The 18,482-nt window shown below is 38.2% G+C and overlaps 1 protein-coding gene across 40 annotated transcripts in view; it reads left to right on the top strand.

Annotated features, from left to right (window-relative positions):
* DLG2 (discs large MAGUK scaffold protein 2) overlaps positions 1-18,482 on the top strand; it is a 1,058,052-nt gene that overhangs the window by 522,783 nt on the left and 516,787 nt on the right. The window contains exon 1 of one of the 40 annotated variants that reach the window (XM_083796998.1): positions 7,121-10,617. The exons of 38 other annotated variants lie outside the window; for them this stretch is intronic. In XM_083796998.1, coding sequence (XP_083653124.1) covers positions 10,540-10,617 — 78 coding nt within the window. In that variant the 5' untranslated portion in view covers positions 7,121-10,539. Of the gene's footprint in view, positions 1-7,120; positions 10,618-18,482 lie in introns of those variants that run through there. One more of the 40 variants, XM_083796999.1, reaches the window with a different exon arrangement.

Below are 18,482 nucleotides of genomic sequence, written 5' to 3'. Positions count from 1 at the left end.
ATTTCAAGACTCCTCTTAATCGAGTTTATCAATGTACGAAAACCAAGCAGACCAGACGTTTAGATGTAACTGCAAATCAGATTACCACATATCAGTTCTACCAGTCTCTCTTGCTCTATGCATGGAAAAGCTTTGTGAGAAAATTACCTCAACTTCTGAAGGCCACAACTTCGCAAGTAGTTTGTAATTCATTTTGTTATCTTGAGCTTTCAAAGAGTATTCTCCGTAATGTAATCTTTTACCTGTTTCTGCTTAAGTGGCTTTATGTATAGCATTGCTTAAAAATAAATAAAATAAACCTTCCTGAATCTGCATTTGTAACATAATATGCCTTGCTTGTGTAACTACAAATGTAGTTCTTTCTCAGCAAGGCATGTTACACGTTCCTAAATGGACAGCTATAGAGGCTAAAACCTTAGCTCTGTGCCCTGTCCTAGAAACAGCTGAAATCGTGATTTATGAAGTCCTGTCTGATATTCTGTAGCTCTTTGCGTAGGCAAAGAAACATGAGATGTAAGACGTAATATTTATTCATGATGTATTGCTTGGGATGTGCATTGAGTGTAGAATAAAAGCCAAAGAATTAGCATGCTCTTTCGTGGACTTGTTCTGATGGAAATCCCATAGGTAGGAATGGCCATGTTTCACTAGTGAGGTCTCGCCTTGAAGTACACTGAGGTAATGTATTAATATAGGACATTTATGTTGTCATGTTATGTCCTGAGCTTTAATGGTGATTTATTGTCCATAATTGGTGAGATAATAAAAAGGTATATTGCTTCAGTCCTCTTTAGACTGAAGCCATGAGACTGGAAGATTATGCTGTCTGCTTACCTCATCTTTAAATCACAAATTACCAATATATTTGTGCAATGCAGTTGCAATCTACTATCTTTTTGGTGTCTTTTCCTACATCATTACTGTAGGCAGAGTATGGCTTCTCAGATAACTGAATATTACTTAACCCAATATTTTTAAGGAACTGCAAGCTCATAAATGCCTGTTACGCACTTGAAAAGGGAGTCTTAAAAGTAAAGAGTAGAGAAGTCAGAGGGCATTTTAAAGAAGCAGTTCGGGCAGTGGGATGTGCTTAACTGATTAAAATAATGACTCTTAAGGGATGTAAGAGTGTTGTGCAGGCTAGTGCAAGGTAGGCAGGTAACTGGAATCACTCCCCTTGTTATCTGTTGCCTGTGGGACTTGATGTAATAAGTATATGATCTGGATCAGAAGTGGGGCTCACCAGAGCCCAGGCAGCTGCTGCCATTAATTACAAGACCAGTTAGCTTTAACTGACAACCAGCAGTGTCTGGAAGCATAAACCTGTGAGGACGAGGCATTCCTTAGAAGTCTGGGCCCTCATCACTTTTACCCTCACCAAACCTTTCAAGACTTTGCATGGTGAAGAGAACGAAAGTGGAGAGAAAAAAATGTTTCTCTTGAGTAAGATCAGAGTTCCCATCCATTGCTGGGAATGGGATTTTGCCACAATAACTAGTTAGTTAATTCAGCTGGAAACAGGAAGAATTCTTGGTTCAGTTCATTACCTATCTGGCTCTCCTAGAACCATACAACGAATGACTAGAGTCCTTGGAAGTGATTGTTCTGGTACATCCCTATGTGGAAGGCAAAGGATGAGTTGTAAAAAGTTGTGTATATTAAATCTTCTGTGTACTTAGCTGTGAGGAGTGCTGGGAAACGATTTCTCATTCCTCTTGTATTCTGTTTCTGGGAGGTCTAGGCATGAAATATAGTTACCGCTATGCCTGAAAAATGGAAAGCAGTTAATTACTTGCTTTCGTGGTGCTTTCCCTCCATATGATGCTTTTCTAAAAGTTTAGGTAAGTTCATTATAGTGTCTTCATGAAGTCTGGGTGACACATAAGAAGGCAACCAGTGTGCCTGGCTTGGCAAAACACAATTTGCAGAAAGGTGTGGGAGAATCTTTAAGTCTGCTAAATGCATGAATCGAAAGAAAGTATTTTCAAGGAGATGTGCAGAAAAGAAATTTTAAAAATATCTGTTGACTGGGATCCCAGGGGAAAGTTAAATGTAAATGTAATTTAGACAGCAGTATTGACAGCCCCGGAGCAGGCTGAAATGTTCTGATTTTTGATGAAAAAGACAAATATTTTGACAATTTCAAGGAACACTTTCTCAATTTTCTACTGGTTAGACAACTCAGAAAGTTTCTGTTTTCTTGAAACACTCAACTTAAATTTAAAAACTTCAAAGCATTCAAAAAGATGCTATTTGTTGTCCTAAAAAGCTATAACAATTTTTCAGGATTTTTTTTGATCAACTCTAGACCGTCTGTTATCAAAGTATATCCCACTATCCGTATGCTGCCTCAATTTTTCCTCTGGTTTTCAAAGTGCCCAAATCCTCTGGAACAAAAAAAAAATTACCTCTACATCTACATTTCTCATGTTTGTCCTAAGGAATGGGAATAAAAAGGGCTGGGGCCGCACTTGGATGGTATTGATTAAGAAAACATGGCACAGTAAATTTTCTCTTAGCTTATTTTAGCATAAAATTAATTTATTGAAATATGTTTTAGATGGGGAAACATACAGTTTATATTTTATTATTTGCAATATATTGGTCTTCTGAAGATCTTCTCATATATGAAAGAAAAGTCTGTTCTTTTCTTTGACCTCATATTCCTTTACAGTTCTTTTCTCTTTCTGGTCAAAGCAGGTATAACACCACCATTTATTACTGTTATTGCCAGAATGGACTCTTTCATGTGTCACATTACAATGAGCCATTTGTGTAATCAGTTTTGTTACAGACTCACAGAGACCTTTCTGCAGGCTTCTCTAGAGTTCCGCATAAGCCAGTGCGGGGGTAGATGCTCCCTTTTCCTATAATGCTTTCTATCACATTACTTCACATTTGTTAATACTTTTATCGTTAGTCTGTCCCAGTGCAGTAGAGCATTATTCTTTTCATTTGAAGAGCGAGCAGCTGGCTTGCAAAGAATAATTAAGCTCATGCAGAAGAGCTGTGGCAGAATTAAGGCAGAAAACCCTGGGTTGGTTCTGCTGCAGTTCGAGCTGTGCTCGAGCGATGAACTGGTGGCAAGTCGGTTCCATGAGCATGGAGAGCTCTTGTCTCTGCACACAAGAAGCAGTTGTTGCCAGTCATGGATGAAGACTTCTGTTGCTGTTTGCCTGTCATACACAGACCATCTTGTATTTGGAGGGACTAAGCAGAGCTTTTTCCCTCTGTCTCTCTTTTGCATTTTAGCGAGAATGCATTGCTTTTTAAACCTAGGTTCAACACCTCAAGGGTTTAGCAAAGTTCAGTGATTTACCTCTGTGATGACTTTTGACTTCCCAAGTGATACTGAACTGCAGGGCCTCTCCCTGTGGGACTCAGGGTGTGAGGGCGCATACCTGAGTGTGGATCACAGCCTGGGAAAGCTGAGTGCAGAGGTGAAGAGCCAGAGATGCAATGAAAAGGGGTATAAGTCAGTACCTGTTGTGTGGCTTTGTTCTCAGCACATGGGTTATGTTCTTCAAGAAGCATTTAAAGGCCAGGTGGGAGCCCCTAGAGAGGAAGGGGTGGAAGAGGCTGCTCAGGTGGGGGCAGCCCAGTCAGTGGCAGAATATAGCTGGAGAGAGGAGGGGAGGGATCTAAGCTGGGATCAGTGACCTGCTTTGGGCAAGCCAGGGCTTGGAGAGTGGCCCAAGGCAGCCTGGCCTTGCTGAGTGGATCAATGTGCGTGGGCTCTACTGCTGCTCAGAGGAGCATAGAATGGGCTCAGACCATCGGAGTATGAACGTGCCCACCTGTGATGAGGTGGGGGTGTAAGGTTATTTGGTAGCTCACTTTTTCCCCATCTTATTTGAACTCATCACTGGTAGTTCTTCTTCATCTTGTGTTTCAGTGAAACCTGGATTCTTGGGCACAGGGTTTTTTTAGAGATTGTGGTATTGGGACAAGGGCTCAGCACATTCACCTTGAACTGTTAAATGGCACTGGGTCAAAGGAGACCGTGTGTTTCACTGATACAGTGGGTGTAACTTGTGATTCTGCTTCAGCTGACTTATAAGTTTTGCTCTTGGGGCTGATAAAATGAAAGTGAGATTTAAGGAGGGCTTTGAAAGAGAAGGCAGCCGGTAATTAGCCAGGAATAAAATAATATTTATCATAGGATGATTTATATTCCCATGCTTGTGTCTGCAAATATTCTGTGTGTGTGTGTTTGGCTGTTCTTTTGTTGTGGTTGTTTTGTTTTGTTTTAATTAGTAATGGTTAGAACAGCTCATTAAAGGCTGCCCCACTTGCTGTTGTATGAAACTACAGAGAGGGTATATCTCGGTGGTCTTTATGGGTAGGTAAATGGATGTTGCCAGCTCACCTGCTCTGGACAGAAAGAAGATGGACTGTTGCAGGTCTGAGTGTGGTTAGCCCTGGCAGTTAAGGCAGTGCAAGCCACCTCGCTTCGGCTTTGGCCGTGGCAAACCCTGTGGCCACTTGCTGAGTGAGAGAGGAGTTTGTGCAGATGCTCCTGCCTCCTGCATGGCTGTTACCAACTCACTCTTTGTGCCTTCTTTCTTCCCTTTCTGAAATAGAAATAATATTCCACAGAGTTACTAGCAAGTGCAAAGAAAACAAAGGTCCTTAAATACTACAGGATGGGAGGCATACACGCAATGCTGCAGTAAAAGTGTTTCCACACCAGATTCACTTTTGTTCAGGTTTATATTTAGTAAGTCCTTTGCAAAAATGCACTGGTGACACACATAAACACTACTTGCAGTATGTGGTCCCTTCTTTCTTTTTCTCTCCCTAAGGATAAATTTTGTATTTTATATTATTTCCTGTAGGACTACTTGCCATGCAGATGCATAACTCTGCTATATATACTGTGATTTGATTTGATACAAGAAACTGAGCAGCACAACGGCACATCTGAGGATTTTATACACCATTTTCATTGTGATTTCTGAAAATCACAGGAATAAACTTTAAAATTTCTAGCAGAAAAGTGAATGAAGAAACAATTTGTACAGAACTTGGACCAAGATAAGAATAAAGTGGAATTCTTAATGTTTTTATTTTTAAGGCTGCTAATGGTTGTTGTATCACTTGTGTGACTCACTAGAGTTTCCTATGCACCAGCAGAAACTAGAGTGGAAAATCAATTTCTAAAATCAAAATTAAGTACCATAATTAAGTCTGTCTCCATTCCAAGGCTTAACAAATAAAAGAGGGAAAAGAACTGGCTAAATTTAAATCATTGTCTCTTATACCATTGTATTGTGTAGTGTTAAAATACATCCCTCTGTGCAGGGATATGCTGATTCTCAGTGTTTTGCGCTTATTCATTTTGTTTCCATTTCATGTACTTCCACAGTTAAAGCTCTCATTCATGCAGTTAGGGAGCACAACACCTCATCGTCTCTTCTCTTGACCTGTTGCCCCACACATCATGGAGTCATCTAGGTTGGAAAAGGCTTTCAGGTTCATCAAGTCCATCCATCAGTCTGACCTACTGAGTCCCATCACTAAAGCATGCCCCTTAGTGTCAAGCAAGTTGAGTGCATCTACAACATCAAATAATAGAAGAGTTGAAAAACCAAAGTGATAACTGCACGGCAGAGGGCATGTTGACAATTCTTGGGGCCTCACACTTAAAGGAGATCTGCAGGGAAAATGCTTGCATTCTCTTTCTTTACTGCTCTGTGACCTCGTTCATGGAATTCTTCGTGCCCTCTGCTAGATGACAATTCTGCCATATATCAGAAAAGGTGACAGGAGATGTCTGCATGCAGTATCTTGTGTTTTCAGGGGCAAATTAGACTGGGGCAAATTTGTAATGTCACAGCTGAGTTTCAGAAGACATAATTTCTAAAGAGAAAATGTTTGGCACAAGAATTATTAAGGAAATTAGATAAGCTAGAAAAACTGAAATTGGAAGAGCAGAGTTTGCATCTTTCCCATCCTTAATATACAGAATTTAATTTTCACTCTTTTCCTATTTCTATCCCATCTTCCTTCATCTTTTTGTTTTTGTTTTAAATTCCCTTCTCTGCAACCTTTGTTTGTCAGAGTATCTAGCTGTTCTCAGAATTGCTAAGCTCTATTGCAACCATTGGCTTAGATGCTCCAAGGAAGCATTTAGCTTTCAAGTAACCCAGTTTTCCCATCTTTAAAATTCAGGCCTAAGTGATGGATTTTTTTAATTTATTTTTAAAAAATAAATCTGTTATAAAACATCATAACTGGAAGAAAATACAAGTAGAAACTAATCTTCTATCTGTATTGTGACTGTAACAGAGTGGGTTTTACCCTCACCAGGAGAGAAATCAGAAAGGTTTTTGGTGTTGCTGATTGGGGTGACTGCCCCTTTTGTCAGAGTGGACATGGATTTTCCATAATAATATTGCCTGTTGCAGTAGTAGGGGGAACGTTTGTCTGATGAGGTTTCTGTTTATAGCAAAGAAGGAAAAATCAGGTCCCTACTAAACCCTGGGACTTCCATTTACTTGAACTTCTGTAAGGTTTGAATGCTTAAAAAATTTATCTTCTGGGTAGATGGAATAGCAGAAATTAAGGTTCATGTCTTTCCTAGTATTCTGGTAATAAAATGTCATGTCTTGGCATCATGTAACTGTAAGATAATTGGATGTGTTAGGGATGGGGAATGATGGCTTGTACAGTCAGCCAAATCAGTGTATCTTCTTGCCTAGTACTAAAAAAAAAAAAAAGCTAACTAACTAAGTTTCACATCATCATCTCTGTTTCTATATCCACAGCTATGCAGTGTTAACATATAAGCCTTGAAGCAAAGTGAATGTTTTAAATCTTTGCTATTTCATTTTTAACTTGTTCTGTCTCCTGTCCGTTTCACTGGCAGCAGAGCTCTGCAAGCCCTGAATAACTAATCTTTTCATCTGTCTCCCTGTTCTTATAAGAAAGGCATTATTTATGACTGAGCTGTATTTGTATTTTAAAGGGCCTTGTCAGGGCATTTTATGACTACTGTGTGCATATATTCAGATGGAGGTAGGAGAGAAGCACCATCTACAGCTAACATCTATCTTCACCACAGGTGTGTGAGGGGGAGGTTGTCACCCCACTTGTGTGCTGAGAGAAGTTCTCCCTTAACAAGAGAAGATGAATGCCCTGTCTAAAGCGAAGCTGTGCTTCTTCCTGTGTGCTGCTTAAGTAAAGCAGTGATGTTAAAACTGAAAGAGGAGCCTGACCAGCAAAAATACCGGTGATGCTCAGCACATACAAGCAGTTGGCAAGGTGTTTGAAATGACCATCTGCTTTAGCGCTGAGCATCAATTGCTGTTGCTTGCAATGTTGGGAAGCCATGTATTAACAACAATAGGATTCAACACTGTAGTTGCTTTGTGCTTGTATCCATGTGTCCACTTGTGGCAAGACCGATTCTCAGAGAGGCACAAGATTGCAATTTAATGTGTAGTATAGATGTGGTTTGGTTTACGGAAAACCACCCACTCATTCGCAGCAAGAAGCCCCTTGTAAAATTTGCTCTTAACTGATTATCCCCTGTCTGCAATAGTATTGCCGTTCAATTGCATGCATCTCTCTGCCCTTGTAATGTAGCACTTCAGTGAGCAAGCTAAAGTACATATTACTCCTATGAGCAGACCACAGTTGGGAGCTCCAATTCTTCTTCTAAAGCAGCTCAGCTTGTACCACTTTTGTAAAATGCAGACTTTGTTATGGTTACAGTAAAATATTAATAATCTTAAAATCCCTGGATACCAGTACAGACCTAATAAACGTGTTATTGACAATGTATGGCAGACTACTGTGTGATGGAGCTGTAATAAAATGACTTGTAGTCTGGCCATTCCTGTGTTGTAGATTTTAGTTAGATCTGCAAGTGCATGCAAACAGTTAAAATGCATTTCTGATTGGAATCAGAAACAGGTATTTGGCAAGGTTTATGCTTCCTGATCTAACATTTTCAGTGGGTGGAGAAAATTATCTCCCTATTGCTTTGTCATTATTCCTTAAATGAACAATGTATTCTATTTTTTTTCCTTTAAGTGGGATGAATTGTGGCTTTTTATTGTTCCCTATTTTTCTGAATAAATAGTTTGGTAAAACTGCTAATGTCGATGATAGAAGTCATAAAGTGAGATTTTATTGTTTAATGAGTGTTTCCTTCGATTTTTCTCAGCATCTGAATATACATAAAACTATATAAATAGTTGCTTGAGAGAATGTACCCTTTTTTGGTTGTAGTGCAGTGATTTCAAATTATACTTATTCTCTTTATAAAAGCATGGGAGCAGAGTGGGAGAGGTGTTCTACTGTTTATGCATATATGTAAAATTTTTATTCCTGTTCCTTTTACATTAACATTTATAGCGTTGGTTAAGCTATGTAAAGATGTTGTTTCTCCTTTTCGGCATTTTTGTTTTTCCATCCATGTTTCCTTACAGTGAAATCCCAGCTAGAAACAAAATATGTTTGTTTTGTTGTTTTTTTTTCTTCAGTTTTTCAGGGCGTATTTTCTCTCCTTCCTCCTTCTCCCTATACTCCCTTATAATACGCTTTGACAACCCGTAAATGTGGAGAGTGATGCAAGTCTGCTATGTGATGTAATAAAGGGTTTGCACCTTGGAGAATCTACCCTTTTACCATCAGCCCAGAGTTCAGAGAGTTGGAGTGGTGTCACAGATAGATAGCTCATCTATAGCAATTATGTTTCAGACATGGTTTAACTCTGTCTTGTGGCCTTAAAACTTGCTGACTAACCAGCATTAACTAAAAGTCTGAATCGGAAGTAATTAGAAACTATTCCCTTCCAGAAATATTGCCTGTTACAAAGTATTTTGTCAGAAGCCTTTATGCATCACGCAAAAAGCAAACGTACCTTGGAGTTTCCCTGAAAAAAAGTCACTATCTAAGAATTTCCATTTAGTTAACCAACTCACCAATTTAAATTGTGTTGAAGGAATTCTTTGAACTCTTTCTAGTCTTAAAGGAATTGAGCAGTAAGTGCCTTCAGGCTCAAAGCTTGGGCTGTGCCATCCAGCTCCAGTAACTTGGATGCTCTGGGTAAGTTTTAAGTGGGAGTGGAATATTTTGCCTTTGGAATTCAGGTACCCTGGGGAAAATAGTTTCAGCCATTTGCTGAAAATCCTGGGGCAGATAAAGAGCTTCCTTGGCCCCAGGAGTCCTACACTAGATTGCTATGACTATGTTTCCTTTGCTGTCCCTCTATTAATTTTGATTTGCTATTTACCACAGAAAAGCAGAGAAGAAATCACTTTTGCATATGTGCTTCACAAATGTGATCCAGCACACAGGATAGCAGTGGTTCTTCTACATGTTGATATCTCCACAATCATAGGTGGGAGGGCAAGGGGAAGTATTTGCCCTATAAAGCACGGTACTATCAAATACAAAACACAGTGATAAACCCTGTAAGTTTGCAGCTTTGATACTGCTTCTGGCTGGGAGGAACATCTGTTTAGTCATATGTCTGGAGCCAAAAGGGTATGTTTCTGCTTATTGTTTATAGATTATAACTGGAGAGAGGTGCAGGGGTTAAAGCTGAGTTATGTGGCAAAAGGGAAGCAGTACATTGCTGTATCACAGCAAAAATAGGCGTTCATAATCACTTCTCAGCTCCTAATGTAAAATAACATGCAATTAAAGGAAGAGGAACAAGCATGCTTAGGTAAGGCAGAATTTAAAGGTTAATTTGGGAAAAAAAAATATCAGTTTTCTGTTTCATGGAGCTATTTGCAAAGCAGAAGTCCTTGAGTGAGTCTTAAATCCTTTAGCAAAGCATGTATGACATCAGCAAGTAAACAGAACAGCTATGATGTATTTCTGTTGCAAACTGAAATTAGGTAGCAAAAATCTCTGAATCTATCCCAAATGACTTGAATGAAGTAAAATCCACTTTCCTTTCGTATCTTAATTGCACTGGAACGCATACAACACCTGTTTCTTCACCTTAACAGTTAATACACATTTCTATTTTTGGCACTTCTGTACCCCCTTCCTTTCCTGCAGTGCTGTGTATCTCATATTTGAACTGCTGCTGCTTCTGTTGCATGCTGGCAAATCGAAGAGAACCAAGGAGTTAAATTTCAGAACAGGAGAAGAGGAGGTGAGCTGTCTGCTACAGTAGTTTACTGCAGCTTCCTTTCATACTGACACATATGTAGTTTGTGGTGACAGTGCTAAAGAACTGCAGACAGGCACTTAGCAGACTGGATGTGAGCTGGATGCAAAGATGCCTCACCCTGGACTTCCTGCTGGCAGTATGTAAATACACCTGCAGACTGGCCACACTGGGGTGTTTTTTTTGTGTGTGTTTTTTGTTGTTTTTTTTTTTTTTTGATTTTTTTTTTTTTTCAGAAGGCAGCATGAGAGAACCTGACAAAGCAACAGCGTAGTTGAGAGATCTGAACCAGCATTAGATTCGTATCTCAGTTGTGGTGGAAGTTTTTGGGGGTGTTTTTTTCTTTTTTTTTTTTCCTGTGTGCGTGTGCGCTGCATATTCAGACTGAAATCTTCATCACTACAATGTTTGCCTCTATCTGGTATGCCAAGAAGCTGGGACGCAGGTTTGTGCATAACGCCAGGAAAGCAAAATCAGAGAAGGTATGTTCCTAGTGGGAATATAAAGCCTTATGTCTAATGCAAGCTGCTTGCTGGCATCCCGTTGTGTATCTGGTTAGCTTTTTTTAATACCCTGAAAAACGACCTATTGCTATTCATGATTTCATGCAAGAATCCTTGACTGCTTTGCATATTAGTTATTAAATGCTGAGGAAAAGATCCTTTGAAAACTCTTTTTATTTTTATATTTTTATTTTTATTTATATTTTTATTTTTATTTATTTCCTTTTTGCAAGATAAACAGCTGTACATTTGTTATGTTGTCTGCTAAGGGAGCACTCCAATGAACTTGTTGCTGTGCTGCATTATTTTTATTAGTATAATGTTAGGCTCTTCAGACAGCCATTGATTGCTTGCTGCTTGTATATGTATTTTTTTCTAGTGTGGGACCAACGAGAATGTAATAATGTTTGTGTTTTTTTGTTTCACAATACTTGTTGAAACTATGCTGCAGCATGGATCCCTTTTATTTAAAAAGATATATAGGCATGTAAAAATGGCCAGTGCAATCTTTTTTAGTATTTTTCTTCTCATAAAATTTAACTGTTTAATCAACTGTTTTCTGGAAGCCCTCGTAGGTAAGATTCTTCTGCCTTCTTTCTCCATGAGCAAAACTTTAATTGTTTTAGGATTTACAGTAGTGGTAACTGGGGGATATCAAGGCAGTTGTCTTTTGTTGTAAATATAAGCAGCATTTAGTTAGTAGACAAAAATGGATTGCAGGTCTAAATTAAAGACAGACCACTTTCAAAATGGGACTAATTTCTCTTTTGTGAAACTCGGCTTCAGGTTGTGTGAAAAAAACTTAAATGTAATGTTATAAAGTTGCCTCATTAGTCTGATAATGATGGCTTCCTCTTTTCCTTGCTGTCTTTGATGTAGTCAAAGAATTTATAAATGGGTTGCTTTATTATGTCTTTGATATATCTTATGCTATGTAATGCAGTCACCGATCCAGTAAGTAATTATCCATTGCCTGGATTCATCTGTAGCTGAAAAAGCTCTTTATGTAGGGAAAATGATTAGCAAAAATACATTTTTATATTTATGGTTGGAAAGGGGGACAGGCATTTACTTTTTCTGCAAAGTATTCCTAGTGGTTGAATAGGTGCTCAATGGTAATTTTGAAATTAAGCATCCAAGCCATTGGGAAGTTATCCAAACAAAAGCGTTTTATGTTTCACACTGTATGCATAAAAGAAAATAAAAATGCAGTTAGCTGTACATGGGACTGTCAAACTTCCTTTTTTAAACATATTTCAACAAAAAGGGTAATCATGTAAACTCTCCTGTTGTTTGCGTGTTGCTATGGGAGGAAAAAAAGTTGCAGACTGGATCTTCCTTAGTCCTGAGAGGCTCCCTCCAGAGGAACATTTGCTTTCAGGCTTCCTCCAAGATGACAGAGGCAGGATGAGTGGACACATTCCGTCCCTGACACAATGGAGCTCACTCAGCGGCCTTAAAAACATGTTTAGTGTGGGTTGTTTAAAGCACATATGTATACAGACTATTGCAATAGCCTTGCAAAATTGTATAAGACAGTGCCAGAGTATTCACCAGGAAAATATATTTTTCTTCATAGAGTCTTGCAACATAGTCTAAAAGAACGCTATAAAAATTTTGGCTTTTTCTTTCCCTCTTAAGGTATTTGCAAATATTTATTTATAAATCTATCACATTAATACTTATACTGTTTTATAGGACTTTCAAAATAATTGAGACAACTCTGTTCAGTGCTATTCAAGCTTTGAAGCCATACCTCATAATTTTTAGGCTTTTGTTCTGCATGCATCTTGAGCATGCTATTTGCATGTTTGCAATGGAATTTTATTTTTGCCATAAGAGAGTAAGTATCCAAGAAAACATCTTGTAAACTGCTAATTGCCTTAAGGCAAAAATAAAATTCCTTTCTTGGAGCTTTATTCCATAGTCAGGTCTCACTTTTCATGATTTAATTACTTTTTTTTCCCCTCCTATAAATCAATGACGTACTCCAGCAAAGGCAGAAAATCCCATTCCTAGCAGGATGCTATTGCAATAAGTGCTATTGATGATTGGAAGCTGATCAACACTGACATCTTCAGTACAATACCTTGGTAACAGGAGAACAGAGATATGGAAATATGTCTTTCAACAAGTAAATTAAAAATAACATTTAATTGCATGACTCTTCTTTTTTGTTTTTCTCTTTTTTATAATGGTCTAATAATTGAATTATTATGCAGTTTTACCTTACATATTTTTTTTCCTGGAAGAATAATTAGCTTTTCCTCTGTGTACATGATTTGAATTAAACATTGTTTTCTTAATGTGCTTTTGGAGATAATATACTGCAATAATTTCTAATGGCTTATGTGCGTACAAAGAGTTTCTTGCTGTTAAAATCTGTATAGCAAGCGTCTGAAGAGTGTGGCTTCATGACAGATTTTCTATTATGCTGAACTTATCTAGACAAGAACAAGCCAAGAAATTTTTTTTTAAAGAAGTATTTCTGAGAAATAGAAATTTCACAGGAGCCTATTTGTTTTCTTAGGACCAAGATGAAAATTGAGAGGTGGGGAGAATATGAAGTCTATAGCATGGATTTATTTGTGCACACACATGCACAACCTGACAGAGCAGCTCCTTAAAATGTTAGAGATCAGGCCTGAATCATACGGACAGAGCACCTGAATTTGGATCTCCCAGGTGACTATTTAGGGAAACAGCTTCCAAGATGTGAAATGGAACATGCAGTGCTAGTGGGTGCACACAAATGTGGGAGAAAGGAGGATGACCAAGGCAGTTCTTTGGGGGAAGAGCTAAGAAAGCTCTGTGGCAGTGCGGTGCTCTTGTGCAAATGCTCTGTGCCTGCATGAGGATGTCTGGTTGTATGGCAACACGGATGGGTTCCCATGTGCTTGTGCCTCTCCAGAGCTCCCCATCTTTTCCTAAGCTGGAGTTCCCATCTACTCTTGCTCCCCATCTCCCTCTGCCCCCCATCTCCCCCTGCTTGAAAATGGTGGTCCCTGTGCTGGGAGAGGTGGCATACAGATATTTCCCACTCATTTGGGAGGCTATTTCTTGGACCTGTGAGACCCCTGCAGCTTCTGGGTTAGTGGTTCTCAGGAACCAGAAATTGGTCTCTGCTGCAGAAGCTGTATGTGGGGCTCGGTGAAGACAAAGGGAAAGGAGAAAACGTGCTAATAAGTGGCAAAAAGTTGGGAGGCCAAAGAGAAGAGGTGAACCTGACCTCGTTAGGACCTGTGGTGGCTCTTGGGCAGGTTTTCTCATCTCCCGAACCAGTACCCACTGCTGAGTGCCAGCACTGCTGCTTCTGTCCTGTACTTCCAGTCATTGCTTCCCCTCCAGCCCAGCATTTCCTTGGAGGCTGTAGTCAGCTAATCATAGAATCATTAAGGTTGGAAAAGACCTCCAAGATCATCTGGTCCAACCATCCCCCTACCACCATTATCACCCACTAAACCATGTCCCTAAAAGTACCACATCCAACCTTTCCTTAAACACCCTCAGGGGCAGTGACTCCATCACTTCCCTGGTCAACCCGTTCCAATGCCCAACTACTCTTTCTGAGAAGAAATGTCTCCTAATTTCCAACCTGAATCTAAGCCAAACCATGTGGTAGCGCAGTGTCTCATTGATTCCCCCACAAAAGTTAAGGCCATCCTGGTAGATGTTAAGCTTCTAAAAGACACACATGAACACTTAACCCAAACTCTTACTGTTAAATTTTCATCTGAAAAGCAGAGAAAACATGGGAAGAACTGGGTGAACAGCAGTCTAAAGTGTCCTAACCATGGTAATAATGGTTCTTTGGTGTTAGATGGTTGTGCACCAGTATTTTTATGCAGGGCTTGTTTTTATGATATACTGAAAAGCCTTATTTTAATTGAAAAATAGAACAAAAGATTTTGAAAAAGCTCAGAACTTTGGAAGACTGAACGTGTCCCCCAACCTGTCCTGGTTAAAACTTTTCAAAATAAAATGAGATAATGCCTGTTAATTGCTCTTAATGTTCTTGGTTCGCTGTGGAAAACTAAAGTGTCAAAGTTCTTTATACTTCATTGTATTTGTTAAACTGGATTATAAACTCTTTCTGGCATGTATTGCTGTTATCTACAACTTCTACCTCAGTGTGGTTGCATTGGCTTGATTGCTAGTGCTACTCCTGCCCTCAAGTAGGAGATATTTAGTGTACAGGGAGTGCTGCCAATAATATTGCCTGAAAACAACTGAACTCCTTTCAAGGCAGCTCTGCTCTTACCTGTTTTATTAAAGTTATTAAAATGCTTTGAGATTGTCTCATGAAAGGATTATTGTTATGACAGTAAATGTGATCATTTGAACATTGGAACTAGAATAACTTAAGGCAAAGATTGATGTCTTGAATTTTTCTCATTAAACCACAATCAAGCAGAAATCGAGAGATGTTAACTGCATGCGGTTATGCTATAAAAATAAGTACTCTAAATGATTGGAAGAGGTACAGAAAAGTAACTGAGCAATTAATCATGTTGATCTGAGAGGGTGAGCTAAAGCACTGTGAAAAACCTTCTGATAATGCTTCATTATATTGATAGAATTTGGGTTTCAAGGTTCAATATTAAACGTAGGGAAATATTTGCCAGAGTAACCCTATTATTTAATTTCAAAGGGGAAGCTGAATGCTGGTTTTTAAGCTTGTTCGGAAGTGGAGCACGTCTGAACCATGAGACCCAAATTATAAACACCATTAGAATTGGTCATTTTGTTGAGTTTTTATATCAAAAGAGGAAAATCACTTTAAAAGGAGCTTTCTCCTTCTGTACTTTTTAGCAGCAGAATAACAGCACCCATGTGAAGTGTTTAAATGACAGTTGATTTTCACCCTTATTTTACAAAATAGCATTGTTAGAACCCTTTCTGGCTGTTAGATACCAAAGTGCTTTTATGGTGTTAACAGTTCTAAGAACCGATGTCCTGTATTTGAAAATATGTCATCTTTCCCTCACAAGTCTTAGTTTATCATTCCAGTTTAACTCATTTATTCAGTTTATAATTCAAGACAGAAGCAGTTTAACTCTTAAAAAGGTGTATATATAATGACATAAATGACAGTTTCTGACTGTCAACTGTAAATACAGATTATCCATAAGCAACGTTCACAAACTGAACAGTATCAATGTGAGTAGTTTTAAATGTAATGTAGTGCAGACTAGATAGTAGAACGCAGTCCAGAAGATGTTTTCGCACTCTGTGGGCTTTGATTTAGAGTCATTTGGGGCTGTCAAATAGCTGCATGGTAGACTGGCAGCCTACAAAGAAATATTTGCAAAAAAGCAGGAAAATCTGCCCTAAAAGGTTAATAAAACTGGGATGTGTAACAAAAAAAGTTGTCTGTAAATGCAAGAGTATTTAATCATTTTTCTGACGGTGTTCTAGGAATAGTGACAATTAACTCTTCATGTTAAGATGGCACTTGATATCCAGATGATTTTCATATCCATATTCTAATGCAGCTAATTGCAGAGTAGGCTGATCTAAGCTATGTATTCTTGTTTAATTTTTATTCCGCTTACAAGAAGCTGTCCAGCAATCTAATTTGAAAGACAGATGAAAAATTTACTTGAACCAATAACTGCACGCATCAAAGAATAGAAACTGTGATTAAGAAATCATAGAATATAATACCAGATAAACATATTTTTTCATTACATATCTTATACACACACACACATATGTATATATAAATAATTCCAAACAAGCTAAACTCTCTCTTTGCTGCAGTATTTGCATGTATACTATAGCAACTTTAGATTTCTTAGTAAGTGCTCTCTTTCAAACCAGATGTCACCAAATTACTTCCCATCCACTGGGGTTGTGATGAAGTGATGAAACTTGCAGGTCTAGTTATTGCCTTGGCTAAAGGTGAAATGACTGCTGTGCTAAGGGACATCTCATGTAGCTGCCACAAGCACTAAGGGCAGCTGGACAGTTTTACTTTATTTGGGCAAAGGAGCGCCCACGCTGATCAGATTCGATGGGATGACAACGGCATCACTAATTTGTAGAACTACCTGTTTGAACAGATACCAGAGTTATGTCAGACCACTGGAGGAATCTTCAAATGGAGTTTGTAAGTGCTCTATTTTACATTTTTTTAAGGAAAGACATTTTAGCACAAAACTGTGTGGAGAAAAAATATGTGAGTTCATTTTATATCCAGCGCTTGTTTTGCTTTTTGCTTTAGCACAGTTGGAATTCTAAGGCATTTTCTTATATTGTGATTTAATCCATGAGCATATAGCTACTCAACTCTTCTCTCCCTCCCCCCCCCCCCCCTTTTCTTATTTGCAGTTGGTTATGATCCCATGTGCAGCATGATTAATATATAACAGTAGGAATAAGCTTCTTAAGTAGAGATTTATTATACTTATAATTCACTTTCACCTCACCATCACCATAATAATAATAATAAATAAATTCAACTAATCTTGCAAAAATACAAGAGTGATGTTTTTAAAACAAAATACTGGTGAATAATAAACTACTGAAGTTAATCCTTTGCAATCCTTAATTTCAAATTCATCTTTTTCTTTCTTTTTTTTTCATCTGTGAAGTATTTTTCTTCTTGTTTTGCTTGCCTATTCCGCCTTCACAGACCTAGCACCTGCCGTAACTATTAATGAGTAGTAATGGGGATTATTGTTTAAATCATCTTGAATTGAAGAAATATTGATTGAAGAGATAGTTGATTAATCATCTATAGGTGAACTGTTTGGAAAGAACAGAATATATTTTCTCTTTCACTCCAATTTAATCTAAGAGGACTCAATTGCTAGCTGGCTGTCATACATTGATGATGCCTTTTCTTCCTTGTGCCGCATCATTTGGGCATGTACACTGCTGTCTGTCTTGGCCAGTCAGGTACAGCATGGCCTTTTATCCACGATCATGCTCTTCAGCATGTTGCTTAAAACAGCTTTTCCTTTCCTGATTTAGCCAGTGTTGTGATCGTCTTAGAATCAGATTAAGTAACTCTACCAGTTAAATTATACCTTGTCTTCCTGTCCATCTTGTTTTTAAGTAAACATGCAGAAAACAATTGCCATGCCAATGGCTGTATTAATTGCTACTGCTAGTGCTTGTGCTGTGACTCAGTTTGAATCTCTTCTAGCAAATGTGTTTTTATTATCATAGGCTACAAGATGTTCTGTTTTTTCAAAGAAATAAATGTTTCTCTTTCCTGTTTACATTCAGTAAATAATCTTAATTTATTGTTACCATCTTGAAAAAAAAAAAGAAAAAGAAAAAGTAGTATATTTATTTGTAACTTTAGTTGGACTTTATACTCTTGGTCTACATTTTATATCATGTTCTTTTAAATCCCAGTGTGTAGCATATTTAATTCATAAGGTGCTCATTATTTTATTGGAATTGTTTTATTTCTTTGCATTTTTATGCAGTGTTCAAGTATATATGAAAATGGCTCTTATGATGTGCAAGTATGGTGTGTTTCTTTGGCATTACTTGCCTCTCTGTCCTGAATATGCAATTGAAAACAGTGCATAACAAAATACGTGTTTGATTTGTGTACTGAATTGCATTTGGCATTGCTCACTGTTTGCAAATAGAGATCAGTCTGAAACACTGACAAGAAACAATCTGTCCTTTGGCATCAGTGTCCCTGGAGAAAACTGAGCTATGGGAATTCTCTTTTAGTTCCTAAGGTAAATTCTCAAACCATACTTTACACATTTTTAGTATACTATATAAGACATTGCAGTTGGTATGTATGTAACTTGCTGCCACTGGAAGGTACCCCATCAAAGAGAAGCATGTGCAGCTGTAGTAAAATGTAGAAGTAT

This window comes from Anser anser (genome assembly GCF_964211835.1).
Source record: "Anser anser genome assembly, chromosome: 1".
In the NCBI taxonomy this organism is placed as follows: Eukaryota; Metazoa; Chordata; class Aves; order Anseriformes; family Anatidae; genus Anser; species Anser anser.
Note: the sequence above shows the minus strand (reverse complement) of the source record. Positions and strands in the feature narration are given on the sequence as shown.